At 39.0% G+C, this 20,872-nt stretch overlaps 1 protein-coding gene across 4 annotated transcripts in view; it reads right to left on the bottom strand.

The window, feature by feature from the left end:
* LOC138598026 (mitogen-activated protein kinase kinase kinase kinase 4) overlaps positions 1–20,872 on the bottom strand; it is a 65,000-nt gene that overhangs the window by 22,136 nt on the left and 21,992 nt on the right. For 2 of the 4 annotated variants that reach the window (XM_069669677.1, XM_069669678.1), the window contains exons 11-20: positions 19,285–19,357; positions 18,652–18,775; positions 17,246–17,362; positions 16,773–16,907; positions 14,808–14,873; positions 10,450–10,770; positions 3,551–3,685; positions 3,100–3,246; positions 1,186–1,256; positions 268–344 (exon numbers count right to left, since the gene is read on the bottom strand). In XM_069669677.1, coding sequence (XP_069525778.1) covers positions 268–344; positions 1,186–1,256; positions 3,100–3,246; positions 3,551–3,685; positions 10,450–10,770; positions 14,808–14,873; positions 16,773–16,907; positions 17,246–17,362; positions 18,652–18,775; positions 19,285–19,357 — 1,266 coding nt within the window. Of the gene's footprint in view, positions 1–267; positions 345–1,057; positions 1,257–3,099; positions 3,247–3,550; positions 3,686–10,449; positions 10,771–14,807; positions 14,874–16,772; positions 16,908–17,245; positions 17,363–18,651; positions 18,776–19,284; positions 19,358–20,872 lie in introns of those variants that run through there. The other 2 variants (XM_069669679.1, XM_069669680.1) reach the window with 2 other exon arrangements.

Genomic DNA, 20,872 nt, shown 5'->3' with positions numbered 1-20,872 from the left:
TTACATCCGCTACCACACTCACACATCTCTTTGAAAACAACGACTGAGCTTAAACAAAACTGAAGCAGACAACAACAGTGGTCTAACACAAGATGTACATGCATTTCCAACACTGTAAACAAACTGCAGCAGTCATTTTGGACATCAGAGATATCAATGACCAGAGTTGAAGTACCTGTCATTTTTGAGAGCTATTTTTATTGCTAAATAGCAGGTAACTGCATGGGACTAAGCAAAGCAAGGTTATGAAATTAAGTTTGCACGGACCTTGGTGGTTGCTGTTCACAGAGGAGACTTCATACACAGATTTTCCACTCTTATCTGCCACAGACAATGGACTGCCACTAGATGGAGAAAGAGACACACATACAGAGAGAAACAGATGGAGTGTGAAGCAATCATATAAGCTAAACTAATCTGATCTATCCATGACCGACTGTTGTCTAACTGTTTAAGGCATCATGCTGTAAAGTGTCATATAAAGAGAGCGTACATTGAAGTTGTATCTAAGATTCATGTTATTGGGTTTCTCTTATCAAATGTGTATTGTATATTTATGCTGCTAAGCAGTGCAAACATACAGTAATTGCTACCTCCCTTAAATTAGCTTGAGGGTACTTTCATAGTCAAAAATAAAGCTCACTGATATAACGCCACTCTGTTACCTAAGTATAAAAAAACACAATATAGACCAGTGGAAGTTTCAGCTGATAAAAGACTTTAATGTAACTGGTACAGTATGGCTTCATCTAGATTGGCAAATGCAGGTTCAACAATGTTGTAAGTGAAACTTAGTAAATATTTCTGTGTAAAAACTGAGCTTTTCAATTTCAGCTGAGGATGTCGTGTAAAGGTTTTTTGACAGAGCTCTGTCAGCATTTACAGTGAAGATGAGTGCTGTAAACCAAACCTCAGAGACACCAACATGGTCAGCAGAGACAAGTATGGCTACAAAGCTACATCCCTAAACCCTTTTACATTACGCATAGACATTCAATCACTGTCAAAATTAATTCTGATGAGTGCAGGTTTTAGGAAATAACAATATTTTCTCGAAATCACGACATGAAGTAACATTATGTAATTGGCGAATAAATGGACAAAATAAAGGCCAACCTCCATATACTACACATATCCTTCATGTATCTGCGTGTTTTGTGAACACACACTGTAGCTGTGGTCTACCTTGAAGCTGCTCTCTTGTGTCCCATCACCAGCTCTCGACAGTAGAACTTTGAGGTAGTGCGTTCTGGGACCTGGAATATATACAAGACAGAGGGAAGAAGAATCAATTTTACAGACTTGACAGAAACAAATATTTACTCACTGCAGTAAGCTTGTTTTTTTAAGTTTGAGAGGGCTATTTACAGAATTTCATGTCTAGCCAAGCAAGGCTTCAGCTAATTATAGGAGGGTTTCTGTGGTTATGAAACCCGTTTACATTTACAACAACTTTTGTATTTCAATGTCGCTTCTTTTAACAACCCAAAGCCATGACCAAACTTTATCTATGGTGCAGCATTTCCTTACCATATTCATAAACCCTGTTTGTTATATGACAACAACAGCAATGTGATCATCATCAGTCATTTGCGAATACATTTGCGTAAGTTTGGCAAAGCGCTGCCTTTTAAACTGGAATTTTCAACACTTCATTCTTCTCAAACTCTTAATTCCGCCAACCAGCTGGTGACTTTTTGACCTCTCATCTTCTGGTTCACATGACCCAGTTACAGAGAGGAAGACACACCCTGTAGAACAGGAAGTGAGCTGTGGAAATACCAATCATCCTCCTGACAAGTTGCCCACATCCTGCATCTGGCTTCTCTGAACACACACACACACGCACGCACGCACGCACGCACGCACGCACGCACACACACACACACACACACACACACACACACACACACACACACACACACACACACACACACACACACGCACATACACACACGCTGAGGTGGTGTCTGTTTTTTTGAGTCAACAATTTAAGCAGACATTTGAAATTGTAATTAGAGCTCATTATAAGTTTGTGTAAGATTTTGGATGTTTTGTAGATTCATCAAATTCTGGCTTTGCTACAAAACATTAAAGTCTCATGCAAAGTTGACGTAAAGTGTTAAAGCCACTCCTGTGTTTCAAGCTGCCTCAGTCGCCACACAAGTGCGATCACTTGAGAGAGCAGTGAGTTATTTACTGCTCTACCAACTGTATGTGGCTGTGGCTGTGGCTCAGTGGTACAGTTGGTTGTCTTTCAATCAGAAGGTCGGAGGTTCGATCCCCAGCTCCCTCAGGCTACATGTCAAAGTGTTCTTGGGCAAGACACTGAACCCCAAATTGCTCTATGCTATGAATGTGATATCTGACTGATTGGATTATCCTCGAAAATGATCCTTGATTGGAATAGTTACTGCTTTGTAATATTTAACTTTAATACCAACTACTAATAAATATAAACAGAAATGTATAAATGAAGATAAACATTGCAGGGAGTACTAAAACCATCATACTGGTGTGACTGTGTGGATTAAACGTTTAAATTTAAAATATTTATAAAGTTCATCAGAGGAGACCTCAAAATGTCAATATTTATATTTATATCTTGTATCTCTAAAAGGACACATCTCAAAGCAATTCAGAAGGCAGAACTGATAAAGAGTGAATTATGTATTTATCACAAAGATGTTTTAGTTAGTTGCACTTCAGAACAAGCCTTGAGGTAGAAATAAACAAGAAGAGCAAGTGCTCTCCTTCCAGAGGCATGTACACAAATGTATGGCTTCCCCAAAATACAACCACATTCACCCAGAGAACGCCAACTTTGTGCAGTGGAGACCAGTTCCTTAGCTTGCTATGACCAGAGTACAGCATGATTGGCACACACAGGCATTTCCTCTTTCGATGGCAGCCAGGAACAAAATGAACATTGGTTCAATTTCTGCCATATTTAAGATAAGATAAGCTTTCATTGATACCCCACAGGGGGAAATTTACTTGTTACAGCAGCTATTTATGTAGATCATCTATCCTTCTGGCATGTAAGATAAAGTGTCATCCAGCAGCTAATAGGAGTAAGAAGAAAAAGTTGTTGCTCACCTTGGGTGGCATCTCGACAGAGTGCCAGAAGACATCATCAGTTGGGGAAAGGGGGCCAAATGGGGACAAGGGGGACAAGGGGGACATGGCCATATTTGACATAGAGCTGCTGTGAGGGGCGTCTCGGCAAGAACGTAGATTGGCATTCTGGGAAAATAAAGAGTATGCCTATGGACATTGTGGCTGTAAATGTTCTTAAACATAAACATTTTTGAGAACCTTAAGCCTTTTTTGAGAAAAAAAAAGAAAAAAAAAAGAAAGTTTTCCCTCAAACAACCATGAACAAAACATCCTCGGACACATTAGTCAAGATAGAATAGAAGAGACTTAATAGAGACAGTGATTAGAATATAAAAAAATAGTAGTGCAAAGAAGAAAAAAGCAGTACAAACCAATACAATACATTCAAAGGAAATAGCGGGCATGTGTGAAGAGATATAATTGAGTATACCTGGTTGAGTTGAGCTCTCTGCATGGCTGGAGTACAAGGACTAGAGCTGCTCCCCGAACCCATCCTAGGGTGCATCTGGCTGGGAAGACCAGCAGCCAAAAGGAGCCTGGCTAGGTTTGATTCGTGGAAGTCCATCTACAACATAAAACACATGTGAGGCTATGTGTGTGTGTCTGAAATCTGTTTCATTAGGCAGGACACAACCTCTAAACTGAGCCAACACACACACACACACACACACACACACACACACACACAGAACTATATACTGTATGAACACATAAATGCACTTAGCATGTAAATGTATAAACACATGCAGAAAAACTACAAAGAAGACAAATCTCCATTGAAGAACACAGTCAGGGAGTGACTGAAAATAGCTGCTAACGTTTGGTTTTAGTTCTCAGAATGTGCAAATTTACTCTAAATGTTTCTCTTATTTATAACTGTTATGCATAAATATTGAGAAGGGTTTAAGGGTTCGAGATCTTAGCTGCTAAATCATTTACAGTTGTTTACACACTAAAATGAAAATTTTCCCACAATTAACAGATCTTTACACTCAAGAAGCAAAACACCTGTCCAGAGTTGCACAACAATAAGCACAGACTCAGCTTCACACTTTTTGCAAAACATTACACACAGTGATTTGCAAAACTCTACACGCATTTTCACACCTTAGACACAGATAAGGATTGTGAGGTTACTTCCTTCTCATTACAAAGCCCCTGCTTGCCAATGACCACACTAATGAACGAATTGGATAATCACATCCACCAGGTGTGGAAGCACACATGTGCTTAATTGAAAATACAGCACTCAGGTAGGTGCTATAAAAGGCAGCAGGTGAGTTCACCTGTCATCAACAAAAATGGAAGGAGTTAGAAGAAGAGGAGTGAGAATGAGAGGGGGAGCTCAAAGAGGAGAAGAAGGAGGTAGAGGAAGAGGCCTAGGTAGAGGAAGAGGTAGAGAGGGACCTGAAGAAGTGATGAAACCTGAACAAAGAAGACAAGGACCAAATTTAACTCAAGAAATCCGTGCAACACTTATTGACCACGTTATCAACCATGGACTGACACTGAGGGAAGCTGGACTAAGAGTTCAGCCATATCTCAGCAGAAATACTGTAACAACAGTAATTCAAACATTTCATCGAGAAAACAGGTAAACTAACTGCACAGTACATTGAAACTGCAGCTTACTGCACTTGTCATCACTTTTGATATCCTTTCCTGTGACATGTGTTTTTTGTCTACATAGGATTGAGGGTCGAGGACACCAAGGTGGAAGGGGCCCCATGTTCACTCGGGCACAAGAGACAGCCATTGTAAACATGGTTTTGGCCAACAATTGTATCAGGCTGAGAGAAATCCAAGCCAATATCATCAATGATGACAATATTTTCAATAACATCCATCAAGTCTCTGTCAACATTAGGTCGAATCCTCAAAAAAAATCAAGTACACATGAAGCAACTGTATCGAGTACCATTTGACAGAAATTCAGAGAGAGTGAAACATCTGCGTATGTGGTGGTATGTATTGTTCACCTTACTATGGTGTGGTATTGTGCACTGCACACAACCTTTTTGCATGAAAAATGACTGTGCAATAGATATTGAACAGCGTTCTATTGTCTTTTACTGTGTTTCAGAGAGTCTTGCAAATGGATGCTGAAGAAATCCAACATGAATTTATATATGTTGATGAGGCTGGATTTAACCTTGCAAAAACTAGAAGAAGAGGGAGAAATGTAATTGGACACAGGGCAATTACCAATGTGCCAGGGCAGCGAGGGGGTAACATCACCCTTTGCGTTGCCATTACCCAAAATGGGGTCCTCCACCGCCATGCAAATCTGGGACCCTATAACGCCAATCTAATACTTTTCTTTACTTTTCTAATTATTTCTTGACAGATTACACGACATCGTCACAGCATTAAACCAAGTGGACCACATGCAGTACATTGTCGTTTGGGACAATGTATCTTTCCATCGATCTGCTCTGGTCCAGAATTGGTTCCATGAGCACCTTGAATTTGCAGTCTTATACCTTCCACCATACTCCCCCTTCCTTAACCCAATAGAGGAGTTTTTTTCTGCATGGCGGTGGAAGGTATACGACCTTCGACCCTACGACCGTTTGCCCCTCATTCAGGCCATGGAGCAGGCCTGTGATCTTACCGAAGCAGCTTCTGTGCAGGGGTGGATTCGTCACACAAGGCGATTCTTCCAACGGTGCCTTGCCAATGAAGACATAGCCTGTGATGTGGATGAAATCCTATGGCCTGATCCAGCCAGACGGAGAGATAATGATTAGAGTTACAGTATTGTTGTTGTTGTTGTTGTTGTTGCTTTAGTTTTTTTTCCAGAGTTGCCGTCAGTGTATGTACATGCAGTCATTTTTATTTGTCTACAGATTTTTATTTGTCTACACTTTACAGTAGTAAGAAAAACTACTATTTTGTTCTGATTTTCATTGTTGATTGATATGTTACTGTAACTGAGTATGGTAAGAAATACATATTTTCAGTCTGCAGCATCAGTGTGGTGCAGTGCTTGGTAAGTTTATAGTATGTGTGTACTTTCTCTGTATACCTCAAAGTAATCATGAAGAATGTTGTGGGTTTGTCAATATCTTCATCTAATAATAATATCTAAATGATCCCTTACATAAAAATGTCTGGCAAAAAAGTCTAGCACATGCTATTTCCTAAAATAGGGGTTTTTACAAATGTGTTTTGTATTGATCACAGTAGTGTGTAACTGACTGCAATAGTGTCTAATCATTCGAATACTGTGTTAGTGAGATGAAAACAAAGCAGTATTTTTATAAATATGTGTATGTTTTTAAAATATGTGTATACGTTTTGACTGAAGTGTGTCATTTTGCAAACAATCTAGGAGTTATGCAAATTGAGTGCGGTGTTCGGATAATTGTGTGAATATTTTGACAAAATGAGCCCTGTTTTCAAAATTGCGTGTAAAAATTGAAAAAAACTGTAAGATAGCTTTGTGTGAACATAAATACTTGGCCTGAGGGGGCTTCCATTGAACTTAAAGGCTGTTTTAAGTGCACTTATTGGGATCTGCTTGCACAGCAGGACATAAAAGACTATACGTACATGGTTCTGTTCTACATACAGAACTATATTGACAATGTCTGTGGTGACAAACAGATCCAATGCTTCCGAAACAACAAACCATGGATGGCCGCGGTTGTTAAGCAGCTCATGAAGGACCAAAATACAGTCTTTAGATATGGCAATGCTGAACTCTACATTGTTTCCAGATCCAAACTAAGAAGAAGCATCAAGGAGGCAAAAGCAGCCTGTGGGAAGAAGATTGAAGGTCACTTCAAGGTGAGGGGGACCCCCGGTGTGTTTGGCAAGGTATCCAGCACCTCACACACTTCAAAGGAAGCAAAGACCAACCACCAGCTGCAGCAGCAATGTGCTAGCTGAAAAACTCAACCACTCCTTGCCCACTTTGAGGTGACTGAGGAAGAGGCTAGGCCTGCCCTGATGCCTACTACTAACAGCATGGCACTTACTGTAAGCACAGAGGATGTGAAGAGCATGCTCTGGGTGTTGTCAGCACACATGCAGTTGGATCAAGGACTTCCTAACAAACCAACCACAGCCTCTCAGGTTGGGGAACCATCAATCATCAACCCTGACAGTCAGCACTGGAGCCCCTCAAGGTTGCATGCTGAGTCTTCTTCTCAACACCCTCTACACTCACGACTGCACGCCAACCCACAGCACTAACACATTCATTAAGTTGCTGACAACACTACTGTGGTAGGCCTCATACACAGCAGCTATGGGTCTGCCTACAGGGACGAGGTCCAAAAACTGACTGAATGGTGCTCCGTCAATAACCTGGTGCGCAACACCTCCAAAACATAGACTGTATAAAAAGATGGCTGACATGACAGCTCCCTAAAAGTCAAGCCAAAATATTTCAGGCGCCCCCTGCTGACTGGCTGCAGTATAACTCATAAAGCCCGCCTCCTCCATGTTAACAGGTAGGACATGAGTCAAACTATAAAATCAAAATACACGCTATATAGTTAGTTCTTATCATGCTGATTGATGTCCAAGTGTTCATTTTTCTGACAAGTTTATTCTTAATTAGTTATTTGATGCTGTCAAAATGATGATTGACAGCTCTGTTGACTAATTCGGCTCCTGCAGCCGATCAGTTCCGGTCAGCAGAGTAGAGGACGATCCGCCAGTGGAAACTTAACTAAAACAATCACTACAGTCATTGAAGTTTCCATACCTGTGAATGTTAACCTCAGACCAACACAGAGAAGCTGTTCTGCTGTTAAACACGCCGGCGTGCGAGATCCTTGCTGTTTTTTCGGTAAGTTAAGTGTGTGTTTTGGTTAGCGGAAGTGGCTACGGCTGCTTCACTGTGCAGTTTCTGGCTCCATATGACGTCACCATCGCAAGAGGGTAGCGCCTATCACAGGGGTCAATTTGGAATCAATTTTGTACAATGGGAGCAGACGGAGACGCATTGTCCATCTGTATTGGGACCGCTGTGGCTCAGTGGTAGAGTCGGTCGTCTTTCAATCGAAAGGTCGAAGGTTCGATCCCCAGCTCCTTGGGCAAGACCCTGAACCCCATTTCATAGCCGGGAGCACCGGGTATGAATGTGCAAACTGACAGTTGGGCACTTTAGTTAGCAGCCTCTGCCATCAGTGTGTGAATGGGTGAATGGGACATGTAGTGTAAATACAGCTTTGAGTGGTCGCAGAGATTAGAAAAGCGCTATATAAGTACAGTCCATTTACCATTTATCTATATATACAGTCATTGCTCCAAAACAAAAGAACTGATCATTGACTTCAGGAAAGAGAGAGGATTACATTACACATCAGAGTAGACACGGTGGAGAGAGAGTCACTGACTTTAAATTCCTGGGCACAAGCATCTCCTCTCCTGGACTGTGAACACAACCTCTCAAATGAAGAAGGCAAGCTCTAATTCTTAAGAACACTACGTGGAGCAAACCCGTCTCAGCCGCTGCTGGTGTCCTTCGATCCCTGTTCTGACTATTTATTATTATGTATTCATTAGTTCTTCTGTGTAAATATTTATCGTTTTTAGCTTTATTTTGTGTTTCTTGTTTCGTTGTAACCCTCTACCACTGAGAGGAGTTGCACTGAAATTTCATTTCGTGTGTTTCTATTCTCTGAAAAAGTGTTGTCAGAGACTCAAGTGTTACCATAAAATGGGGCGGCTATGGCTCAGTGGTAGAGTCGGTCGTCTTCAGCTACACGATTTTCATGGATTTCAGTTTTGTTCTTATATAAACCGAGCTCGGGCCAGCAAATTTAACTTCTTTCCTTCCACTGTGCCCCTGCACACGCAGAACACACACAAGTCACTGTATGATATACGTCAAAGCACAGATTGGTGTCAAAGCCACTGAAGCGATCCCACTGCCCAGCAGAAACAAAAATGAAGAGACATGCTGTGTACATTTACACACGAGGCAAAGCAGTGTAACAATCTGCAGACACGACGTCAGGATCGGACAGGATCTTATGTTTATTAAAGTTCTGTGTGCTGACCACCAAAGAAAGGTCGGCCTTAAATGTTTATTTACTTATTGTAGCTGCTGGATCATTCGGCTGTATTCTCCAGTGCGTGCGTAATGGAGAATGGACAGTGTATTAATATCTGTGAGCACGATTGGCGTTGCCACAGGTAGTTACCTTTTTAAGATATTTGTGTGTGTGTGTGTGTGTGTGTGTGTGTGTGTGTGTGTGTCTGTGTCTGTGTCTGTGTCTGTTTCTGCGTGTATTATAGAGAGTGCGCATCAGAATGTCAACAGTGATACTGTTTTTAGTTTTTTCATATGTTTTTTTGTTTTTGTTTTGTTTGTTTGTTTATTTGTTTTTTTCTCACTCTCACTATCCTGTTTATTGTCACGTTATTACACCAATAAAAAAAAAAGAATGAGCGCGCATGATGGAGATCTTTGTGTCTGCATTTTTTGGCCCATGCGTGGCTCGAGCAGGAATCTCCCTGAGGTGAAGCAGGCATGTGTGGAGGGCTGGAGGCACACAGTTATCTATATCAGAAGACAAAACTAACATTTGTTGCAATAAGTGTATCTAGCTGTCAACAGAAACAATAAAACAGTTCATCAGTGATTTTGGTCTTGGCAAAAGTTATTCTTTTACCTGTTTATCACACATATTCTCGCATTGACATTTCTCAAAGATTGACCTATGAATAGTGCAATATAGACTATTAATATGTTTATTGATATTTTATTTGACTATATTTTTTTGTGCTGAATGATGTTACTTTTATATTGTATGCATGCAGCAGTAAGGAGAAGCACCTAATTTTGTTGTACAGCTGTGCAATAACAATAAAGGCATACTGATAATGAAACCAGAAATTCAACTATGTCTAATATCTTAAACTCAAACATTCCCTCCGTCACTAAGCAATAATGCAACATAACTTTAACCCACAACAGAACCACTCTATAAGCCCATTACCACTTGGTGCTTGAAGTTTGGCTGTTTGAAAATATTCTCTCATAGCAATGGCACTGTTGGTCTGTGTTCTGTTCAGGTTCCTTCTGTGGTTTAGCTACTATAATTAGAATAGGGGGTATAAACCACATGTCAACTAGACCACATTATATATGACATTTTGCTAACTCTTTCAGCACCTTCAACTTATGTTGAAAAAGTTCTGTCACAAAAAGTGGAAGTCAGTAGAGAAAAAGGAATGGAATGAGGGACAAAACAAAATAAAGCTGACAAAGAAAGTGTGGCGGGTGTAAGAGGGACAGAGACAGACTGAAAGATGTTGGATGGCGAAATGATGAAGGGTGCCGGACAGCTGAGGAAGGCAGGGTTTTACCACTGAGCGCTGGCTGTGTGCAGGGCGGCTGGGCGAGGAAGCAGCAGCAACAGCAGCAGCTGTGTTCCCACTATGAGCTGTTAGCTTCTGGAAAGCTGGCACAGGCTTTTCTCTCTGCCTCTGCCTCTCTCTCTCCCTGTGTCTGTGGTCGTGCTGCAGTGACAGGAGCTGAGTTTGGTCCTTGGGCAGAGTGCGGTGGGATCTTCTGCCTGCTGAGGGCTGCTGATGCTGAGCCAGAGTCTGGGGATTGGCATGTGGCTGTTGCTTAGGATGGGTGAGCTGGGCCTTGTACTGAAGCAGCTGGCTTGGAGCCGCAGCTCTCTATGTAGCAAACATGAAAAGCACACATAGAAACTGACAGAGTCTGGAAGTGTCTAAATGAAATAAGATACACATACTTTGGAGGCAATAGTGTATATGAAAATGAAGACAAGATTTAAAGCTAACTAAAAAGGGAAAAGTTGAGACCTGCCATTGCAATATCAAGACAACCAGACATCTAATAGCTGTAGTGATAGTACAGGTTTAAGACTCATTTCAGACTTTAATTTACTGCATCTACACACTAAATCTTATGCCCTTTTGTAAAACATAACATTCTGACAACAGATTGAACTTTTTTTTCCAAACATAACTGAATCTTTTTTAATTAGATTGGATTTACTTTCGCATCATTTTTGTAGAATGAAAATATTTTCAAATATCACACTAAGCCTGATGAGATTATCTTTTTGATGTAGTAAAAAGGCCACATAATTACTAAATATAATTTATCAAAGGTTAATAAAACGTTACATTAGATGGAAAACATATTTCAGATACAAAATCAAGGATTACGTTTTTGTGACATTTCACCTTTTAGCATTAAGAAACAAGTGACGGTAATTAGAGCTTATACCTTTAAGGTTGTTTAGTAGCAGATATGCAGACTGGAGGAATAACATATGCTCTTAAAGGGTTTTTATCGATACCTAAGTTTGTACATCTTTTAATGTCTTATTCTTCAAAAAAAATTATGAATTGTTTCTGAAACTATTATGTTTGGCAAATCAATTGAATGTTGCATGTGTACATTCCAGTTCAAAAAAAGAAGAAGACCACTCCCAGAAACAAGCCACAACTGGATCACCAAGCTGTAACAGACAATCAAGAAAGCACATAAAAAAGAAGCTGATTTGTTTAAAGCATAGACCAACATGTGAAAAACATTCATAAGATCAGTCCAGCCCTGGCAGTGAAGCTTACATTGCAGCAGGTTCTCCGTCTTAAGACACTGATTTGCAAAAACGACTTTCTCTAATAAATTAAAAACCAATACTGTCTAACATATAACCAATAGCCGTTTTATATTGCAAAGGTGGATCAATGTAAGAAAAGGATGACTGATTTTTCTGGAAAAAGCCCAGTGAAAATCTATTATAATGTTATAAACTATCCCTTTTGTTTGAATATGCTGAGGCTAGCCATATACCAACAAACAAGATCACATCTACTGCAAGACATGAATATTGCGAATATTATGAATAGCTTGTGTCATATGCATGCTCTTTCACTCATCCAGGAGGTTCATTAAGAGTACTCCACATCCCACTTAATCACTTCTGAGAAACAGTAGTTAAAAACTTTCATGGTTACGACAACATGCCATGTAGTTCCTCCTACATTAGCAGAACGGCAAGAAAGAAAACATACTGTGCTTATGTTCTGTCCACCAAAGAAATGAACATAGTTGCCAGATGCCAATGAATGAGATGATATTTATAAGAATGTTCCTATAGAGGGAGACCTAATGATGTTTCCTTAGAATGAGAGGACACAGTCAGAATGTGAAGTTTATGGAAATCCTAATGCCAGTCGAATAGTTTATACGAACTATTACCATCAAACCAGAGTTACAGGGTCCCAGGTTTTAATAGACTGAAGGTTAGACTGAAGCACTCTTTTGTTCATCAGTCTATCCTGAAATTAAACATTGAATTAAATCCCAGATCAAAAGTACGTTAAAGGGCCCTGAACACTGTCTTCTGTGTGTTAAGAAAATGTTCAGACTTGGTCTGACAATAAAGTATTTATCTATCTAAATTAGTGTACTCTTAAAACAAATTCTGGACAGTTTGCTTGTGATTGAAACAGTTATACAATATACATCCATGTATCTTTGAAGTGCTGCAGACGTGCTGAAGTGCTTTGATGACTTTTCACGACCAAGACCTCTACTGAGATCACATTTTGTTAGAACAAATCAAAGTTAAATGAGAGATGCTAGAATTGAAATAGATTACACATTGTTAACGCCGGAGGGCTTAAGAACTTGACAATACTGACTCTACTGGTAGAGTTCACTATATGTTGTCGCTGTTGACCTCTTCACCAGATGGATGGATGGATGGATGGATAGATTTTATCAGAGATCTTATTTCCCTATTGTTATCTTAGGCACTGTCTCTTTGCATTCATCCCATCTACACTTTATATTTCACTTATATTTTAATTGTTTTTTGTATTACTCTTATTTTGTACTGTCATTAAGGTACAGTCTGGCACTAGAATTTCCTTTAGGATTAATAAAGTTCTATCTTATCTTTTCTGTAATTGATGTCATCCTTCTGTTGGCAGTGACACAGACAGCCTCTCTTTCCCTGCCTCTGAACAACCATTTCCTCTTGGATTCAGTCTTCAGATGAACGCACATTTTCTCTTTAGCATTATGAAATTATCTTCTCTAATCGTCTAAGCTGGAGCATCACTATTGTATTTCAATTCAATAAAATGTATTGACATGAATGTCAGTTGCACAACATAGCCAAAGTAGTCAACACATCTATTATGGGCTCTAACCAATCATGAATGTAATTTCCAAAGAAGCATAAAGCCTCAGAAAGATATACTACGCAGCAAGTTCAACATACTCAGCTGGCTTGACTGAGCCTCAAGCACCAGTCAGAGATAACGGGTATCACAAAGGTGGTCATCTGCTTCAGGCTCTGTGTGTGCTTACAGAAAAAAGGGGTGTTTCATGTGTAATTTGACGCCCCTTAGAACAACTGTTAAACTGATGATAAACATGATTTCAGGAGTATAGTCAGGAACTGCAGTTAGGCTGTATACTTTAACTTCATTAAAAATATGTGGAAATAACTTTATTTGGCCAAATAGAATTGAAATGTATTTATTGATTTGATTTAATCTGTGATAAATACTTACAGGCTAATCAATTTTATTATCTGCGTTTTAGCTGCACAGCTGCCAAGCTGTGTAAAACGGACTTAGTAGCAAATTAGGACCAAGCATAAAAACGTAATCCATGTCCTTAGACGCGGTGTCCTCATTGCTCTTTTACTGTATGGATGATGTGCTAAAATTTTAAGTGTTAATTTTACCTGAAGCAGACAGGTCAAAAAGAGAAGAGGGAGACTTGAGCGGGGGTCATAATGTATTCATCACTTAGTGAATGCAGGCTCCATGATGCGATGCATACAGTATGTGCTACTGTAACTGTACGGCTTCGTTTTGTGGTTTTATACGCGTAACGTTAAAGTTCCAAAAGTCTCATATACATATAAACTCAGCTGAGGAGAACATAATCAGGAAATAATTAATGAAAGGATGGCGCTTTACAGCCAATTTGAAGGCGAAACTCTGAACATTTTCAGAGTATGTTACCATGGTGATCTAGCCAAATTCAAGGAGAGCCAGCTTCATGACACGGATAACCCTCATGTTTGTCGCACTGAAACTCCAAACCCAAGCATAATGAGTTTACTATCACACAACAAATTCTCATAACTTAGAATATGTCAAAAGGGTTTTGCATTGTTGTCTCTAAAATTACTTAAACAAGCTTTAAAATAATCACAACAATAGTTCAGATTAATTTTCTGTCACTTGGGAAATAGATGAATTTACTTATGGTTTTACTTTTAAATATTTTCCCCCAATCAATATGATGAATGAGAGTATTAATTCTTACCATAATACTGTATTATTCCCTGCACACCAACATTCTTGCTAAGTTGCTGTTAACAGATTATACATGCAACAGATGAAGTAGGAATTCTGAATGTATACATCACAATACATTTAGTTATCATGACAAGAGAAACAAACAAAAAAGGAGACATAAAACACATACAAGAGAATAAAGACAAATAAAGAAAAAAGACCTTGTGATAGGTCGTCAGTTAGCATCACCAGGTCTCATGCAATGTTTCATTCCTGACCATAACCATCAGCAACATTAAGTCTCAGACCACATTCAAAATATTTAAGAAGTTTCACCAGCCCTCACACATACTCAAAATGTAGGAATGAATAACACATAAGTAAAGAAGCAAAAAAAACAAGAAAACGATTGTTACCTGCTCTGCAGAAGAGTCCTGAGGCCTCACTGACACATCGCTACTACACTGTCTGCCAGCATGGTCCTGTTAAAGACATACACACACACAAACCATTTACACACACATGAACAGATAGCCACATGATTGAGTAAGGAAAATGTGGCAGTATGTTCCAAGACTTTGATTACTTTTTGTGTAACCCTAGCAACAAGATGTTACCTTAAAGAAAACTCTTATTTACAGTTGTTCCACAATATTGTATAACATTACATTTCTACAAGAATAGCTTTACAGGAGCACAAAACACACACACACACACACACACACACACACACACACACACACAGGGACGCTTACTTTAATTAGGGTATACTAAGGTCTTGAGCAGAATTCTGTGAGGTGGGAACTAAAATATTCAGAGTGTGCAAGATGGCATGGAGCTTTTAGCCAGCACCCGCAACTTTAAATATTTCATTATGACCTCGTTTTTAATTTCTCCTGGAAAATCCTGAGATAAGTCCAAATAGTCAAGACTGGATAACTTAGATTGTGTTCAGTGAGGTTTGAACTGAAGGGTCACATTTAACAGTGCTTATCTCAGTCGACAGCTTTACTGGATGACAGAGTTTCAGTGATTCATTTTGTATATAAGTAAATATGTATATAAGTTATGTACATATTTGAGCCATAGTCGTTTTTGTTGCACATTCACCTAATGTGCAGAAAGTTGCCATAAATGTTTGTAGCAATGCATGCATATTAACTAAACTTCTGTTGATGCTTATAAATTATTAATAAAATGATCCACATACAACAGCATAAAAAGCATATCTTGTGATAACACTATAGTAACTACAAATAATGTATCACAGCATTGACCCTTTAGGAAACTCTGTATGTTGTGCAGGCCTCTTCTGGATGAAAGAAAGCAGTTATCCCTTTTTGACCACATTAAACTTTTCCATGGTACTGTCGTCTTTTTTCTTCTTCCCTGCCTACATTTCAAGAATTTACACAAACTTTTGTCTGGAAACTTCCCACTACAACCACCCTTATTCTTGTCACTGACAACAAGTGCATGTGTTAGTCATTGTATCAGTATGTTTTCATACTCACCTGTCACAAGGTACTCATTCTGATATGTAACTTTTTAAAGGTTTTAATAAATGTAGACATTACTCTGTCTGTCTTACATGTTGCACAAAACAACGCAAAACACAGTAATACTGTCATTGCTGGTTTACATCTGGCACAGTTGTCATTATAAAGCCCACATTGTTTGAGCAAACTGGACTAGCGCCCATCTTTGCGCCACTGAGCATGTTGGATTTAAAATTAGGTTTGGTCAAGTGAATTGTTGGTGAATTGCTATCTGGAGGCAGCAGCAAGTGATTGTGCCATTGACCAACAAAAACCTAGTTTAAATTCTATTACACAGACTCCTGTTATTAAAAGAGAGCGTTGTTCAAACAGTAGTTTTGATACGCTACGTCAGTTACAACAAGCATTGGCCACTCGACTCACCTGCTGCTATGAATACTGATTTGCAGGTGAAAAAAAAATCAGAATACAAGAAGCAGTTGCCCCTCAATTTATGCATTTACAGGAGGGACCTACCCAAGGACACCCTCTCCCTCTCTTTCTCTCTTGACAGGTACGCGAGGGGAGAATGTCCACTTGTCAATTGATCGCGAATGGTGCCATTCATTCGTCACTCAGGTCAGGGGGCATAATGAAGTGAGATAACTGTACTTGTACCATACTCAGTAAAGACCTGCTCTTTTTGTAAAGTGTCCAGAGATAACGTTTATCATTTGGTGCTATAGATGTAAAAATTAATTGATGGATTGAGGAAAAAAAGCACCATTCCTTACCTACCTTGATATCAAAACAAAGCACAGAGGTAACTTATTACAACAAAGATCATGTCACTATTACACTTTCATGTCATCATACTGAAGTGATGAGAAGAGACATCTTTACCTGTCTCCTGTCACTCCTCTGGCTTCTCTCATCCAGTAAAATTCTGTTGTCATGGAAATCAGACTCCTCCCCTAGCAAGATCTCCTGAAGCTCTGCCCACTGAAAGGCGCAATCTGTCAGCTGCCGCCTCTGCTGCTGCAAACGGCATAAAGAGCAAGCAATAACAACAATATTTACACAAACAACAAGCAAGACAACATCATTCACATTAACATGAACTTCAACAAAACTCTTTTTCTATAAAAGGGATTTTTCTTTTTCTGTGTTTTTTATTTACTTGGGAAAGGTATGTATTTAAAATCTTAAAAGTATGATGTTCAATTAAGCTCTTTAACAGTTTCAGGTTGATGTATGGTATCATACATACAACAGTTTCCAAAGTTGGCAAACTGAAAGAGCAGTTAAGGAGCCTACTTACTGACCTACACATGCTGAGTGAATACAACAAAAAATTGTGTCTAAACAGTACTTACATCCTCCAGCTTTTGCCGTTGCTCATGCTGCTGCTGGATCCTCTTCTGTCTATCAGCCAGTAACTGCTGCTTGTATCGTTCCTGCTCCGCCAACTGCTGTCTTTGCTGCTGTAAAGCCTAGACAGATTTCATTGTATAATCACAGTGTAAATTTAACATCAGGCTTTTCACACTCTGGAGCCTTTGAATTATTGGTTCAATATATTAGTTTCCAACTCTAGTCTGGGCTCTTAACTATAAATAGCAAAATCCAAACTGAACTATGTTTGACTTAGATTGAGGGTACTTGAATTGAGAGAGTCAACTGGTCTGCTGTTTCAACTGCAATATGAGGTAGTTCAAAAATGATGAATGGTCTCATTTAAGTTAAGGTAATAGTGTATGATAAAGTTCTAGAGTAAAAAATGTAAATCTACGCATGCATGATATTGGATTTTTAGCCAATAACCGATATGTCGATATTTTCCAACCCTTTTTGCCGATTGCTGATTTCAATACCGATATATTAGCCACGTTTTTTTTTTTTGCAAAGAAAATCAAGGGCCCTATTTAGACGGTGGAAGGCGCACAGTCTAAAGTGCATGGCCCTATTTAGGGCATGTCTGATGCACTTTTACTAGTTACTTAGTCCCCTGATTGATATCATGCCTACTCTTATCGTAGTGGCCCACTGTCAGATGCAGAAATACATACAACATAACACAGTGCTTTTTAAAATGTACACATTCACTGGGCAATATAAGAAAACTACTTAAACTACTTAAACTACTTGAACAATATTCATACAACTTAAGACAGGATTGAATGATGCTCTCCCTGAGACAATCCTGACAATAGCCACAACGAGGGCAAATTTTACCTGTTGCACAGAACAAATACATAAAATGGCAGTAGTATGGCATAGTTAAAGTGTTGTTTTATCGTCAGAAAAATGATATATCAAGCCATTATCTGCAGATACCGATAACGTGCTGATAATATCGTGCATCCCTAATTAAATCAATAAACTTGAAGCTGCTGTGCTGAAAGCCCACCCTGTAACAAATAGTATTAACTCCATTACTACTATTGTTCCATATAATAGAATTATTATGATCAGTATTGATTAATCTGCCAAAGATTTTCTCAATTAATCAAGTGGTCATCTATATTTCTATTATTTCTGGGACTGCATGGTGATGTTTCATTTTGCTTGCTATGTTTGAGCAACCAAACAAAACCTAAATATATTCAATTTACTGTCATATATGACAATTAACAAACAGCGTATCATCACAAGTAAGAAATTGGAACAGAAAGTGATTTTAGGCTTTTGCTTAAAAAACAAATGAGACAACATAACAATTATATAAATAACACAGATACACAGAGTGAACCAATAAAAGGTTGCATATGATGAAACCTACCTGTTGTCTTTGTCTAGCCCCACCTCCTTCGTGGCCCCCCTCTCTGCCCCCTTCTTGATCCTCTGTCTGTAAACGAAGAAACTCCCGTCTTAACGTCCACTCACCAGGGACATTCACTATGGAGCTTAAAGAGAAGGAGAGAAAGAAAAAGAGAAGTGATAATACAGGCGGCTGTTATGAAATGAAGACAAATACACAGTGACACATGTACACACACTTAGAGCTTATCCTAGGAGAAAGTGCTTAGTTCCTAGTGCCATCTGCTGTTTAAATGTCTAGGGACAGAAGAGAGGTCCGTGCATCTGCCCATGGACAAAACATAAGCGTTGAGTCATTGGCATGTGCTGTATATTAAGCATTAAGCATTTAAGCAGAGGGAGACTGTAAGGTAACATGAGCATTAATCCATCTGTAAGCAAAGCATGGATATTGGTTTCAAACATTACTGCATGTTTACGAGGATCCATTAACTGTGTGTGAGTTTTGTATTATCCCATTTTATCTGGAAATCTGCAACTGATTTGGTTCTAAATTAATTCTCTGCTTGTAGACACAAGTAAGCAATCTTTCTTCAAACACCTAATAACTAATCTCTTCAACAATGTTCATGCCTTGTTTGGAAAAGGCTTATACCTGGGTTCTCCTTCCTGCTCTGTCACCTCATCCTCCTCTTCTTCACCGTCACTGTACTCGTACTCTGGTCCCTCTGAGAACAAGAGAGAGAGAGGTGGAGAAAGAATAGTAGTCATTTTTCCCAAATATTTTTAACCATAAAAATAGAATCACCTTAGTAGAATTAGTAACTGACACAAATTTATTTTCAATAACTTAAATTATTGATCTATCAATCAAATCAATCAAAAGCATGAAGGCATAAAATTATGAACACAGAATGTTTCAACACATCACTTATCAGTCATTCTTTCAACTAGACATTGCTTTGAAACATCAAAACTTTCCACATTTTCATACATTCAGGCTGCTATTCAACTTCAAATTATATAAAACCTTTTTACTCTGTTTGAAGTCAAAGCCTTCAAACTTTTTTTAATATTAATGCAACTTTATCACATTTCAAAATCCATGCAGTGTTTTAGCCCTACAAAAATGTTTGCATTAGTGTGTATTGCATTGAATGTTGGTGATGTCATCCACTCATCTATCTTGGACACCTTCTTACAAACTCACTCCTAAGCCCATCATTTTCACTCCACATACTAAATTAAAGCATCACACTGTAGGTATTTTTGTGCTGGTGCTGGTAGCTTGGTTAATAAAGCAAAATGATATGGGCCTACATGTTTGCCACAAATAACTAGCAAATAAAAATCAACAGGAACTTCACTAACTGCCACATTCACTCCAATGTTATACTAAATACACCGCATGTGAGGGCTTTTGTATTGTGCTGCTGATGCCACATTTACGTCATGACAGACATGAAAATTACATGTCTGCATTTTGGAATGCACAGCTGATTGTGATGAGCTAATTTGTGCAAGTGAAACTTTGCACACATAGAGACCCACGCACATACAGGACAGATATGCTGTGGAGTGTGGCTTCCAAACATTAATACAGCTATGCATTTTTGGCTTGGGCTTTCAGCCCTAACAAATAGTGGAATGGAACGGATCTAAATATGTGACCATGTAACATAAGAAATTCAAAACACACCTGGCACCTAATGTGAATGGAAAGTGTCCTATTTCACCAATGGTTATCATGGGTATTGCTAAGTTAAGGCTTCTAATGTGTTTGCACTGGTCAGGATTAAGTTATCTGGCATACAGTACTGTGTGTCTCAGCCACTGTTTCATTAAACATTCCTCCAAAAGAAACAATAACACTGGAGATGATCCATTCTGCAGTGTTAGATCATTTAGCCCAGGGGGGGCGATGTAATACTGTTTTGGTTTCCATTCTTTGACCTAAAAGTTAAAATTATGAATAAGAAAAGTATTTGTGAGTGTCTGGCCAACGCATGACCACTACACCAAAATCACTTAACAGCTCAAAACCATTCCAAGGGGCTTATTGTCCTCAGGCCAGGAATATTGGCCATTCAACTTAGCATTTTTCCCAACATATGGTGTGGGAGTAACTCTGTCATATTTGACCAGTTACTGTACTTGACACGCCATATGTTGCCATTAACACTTTCAAAGGTAACAATGTACAGATATGTTTGTCAGAAGCAGAGAGGAGGAGCAAGACTGAC

Source organism: Semicossyphus pulcher, unplaced genomic scaffold (genome assembly GCF_022749685.1).
Source record: "Semicossyphus pulcher isolate SPU_LCO1_2020_fin unplaced genomic scaffold, fSemPul1.0.p SCAF_2, whole genome shotgun sequence".
In the NCBI taxonomy this organism is placed as follows: Eukaryota; Metazoa; Chordata; class Actinopteri; order Labriformes; family Labridae; genus Semicossyphus; species Semicossyphus pulcher.
The sequence above is the reverse complement of the archived record's forward strand: the minus strand, read 5'-3'. Positions and strand labels throughout refer to the sequence as shown.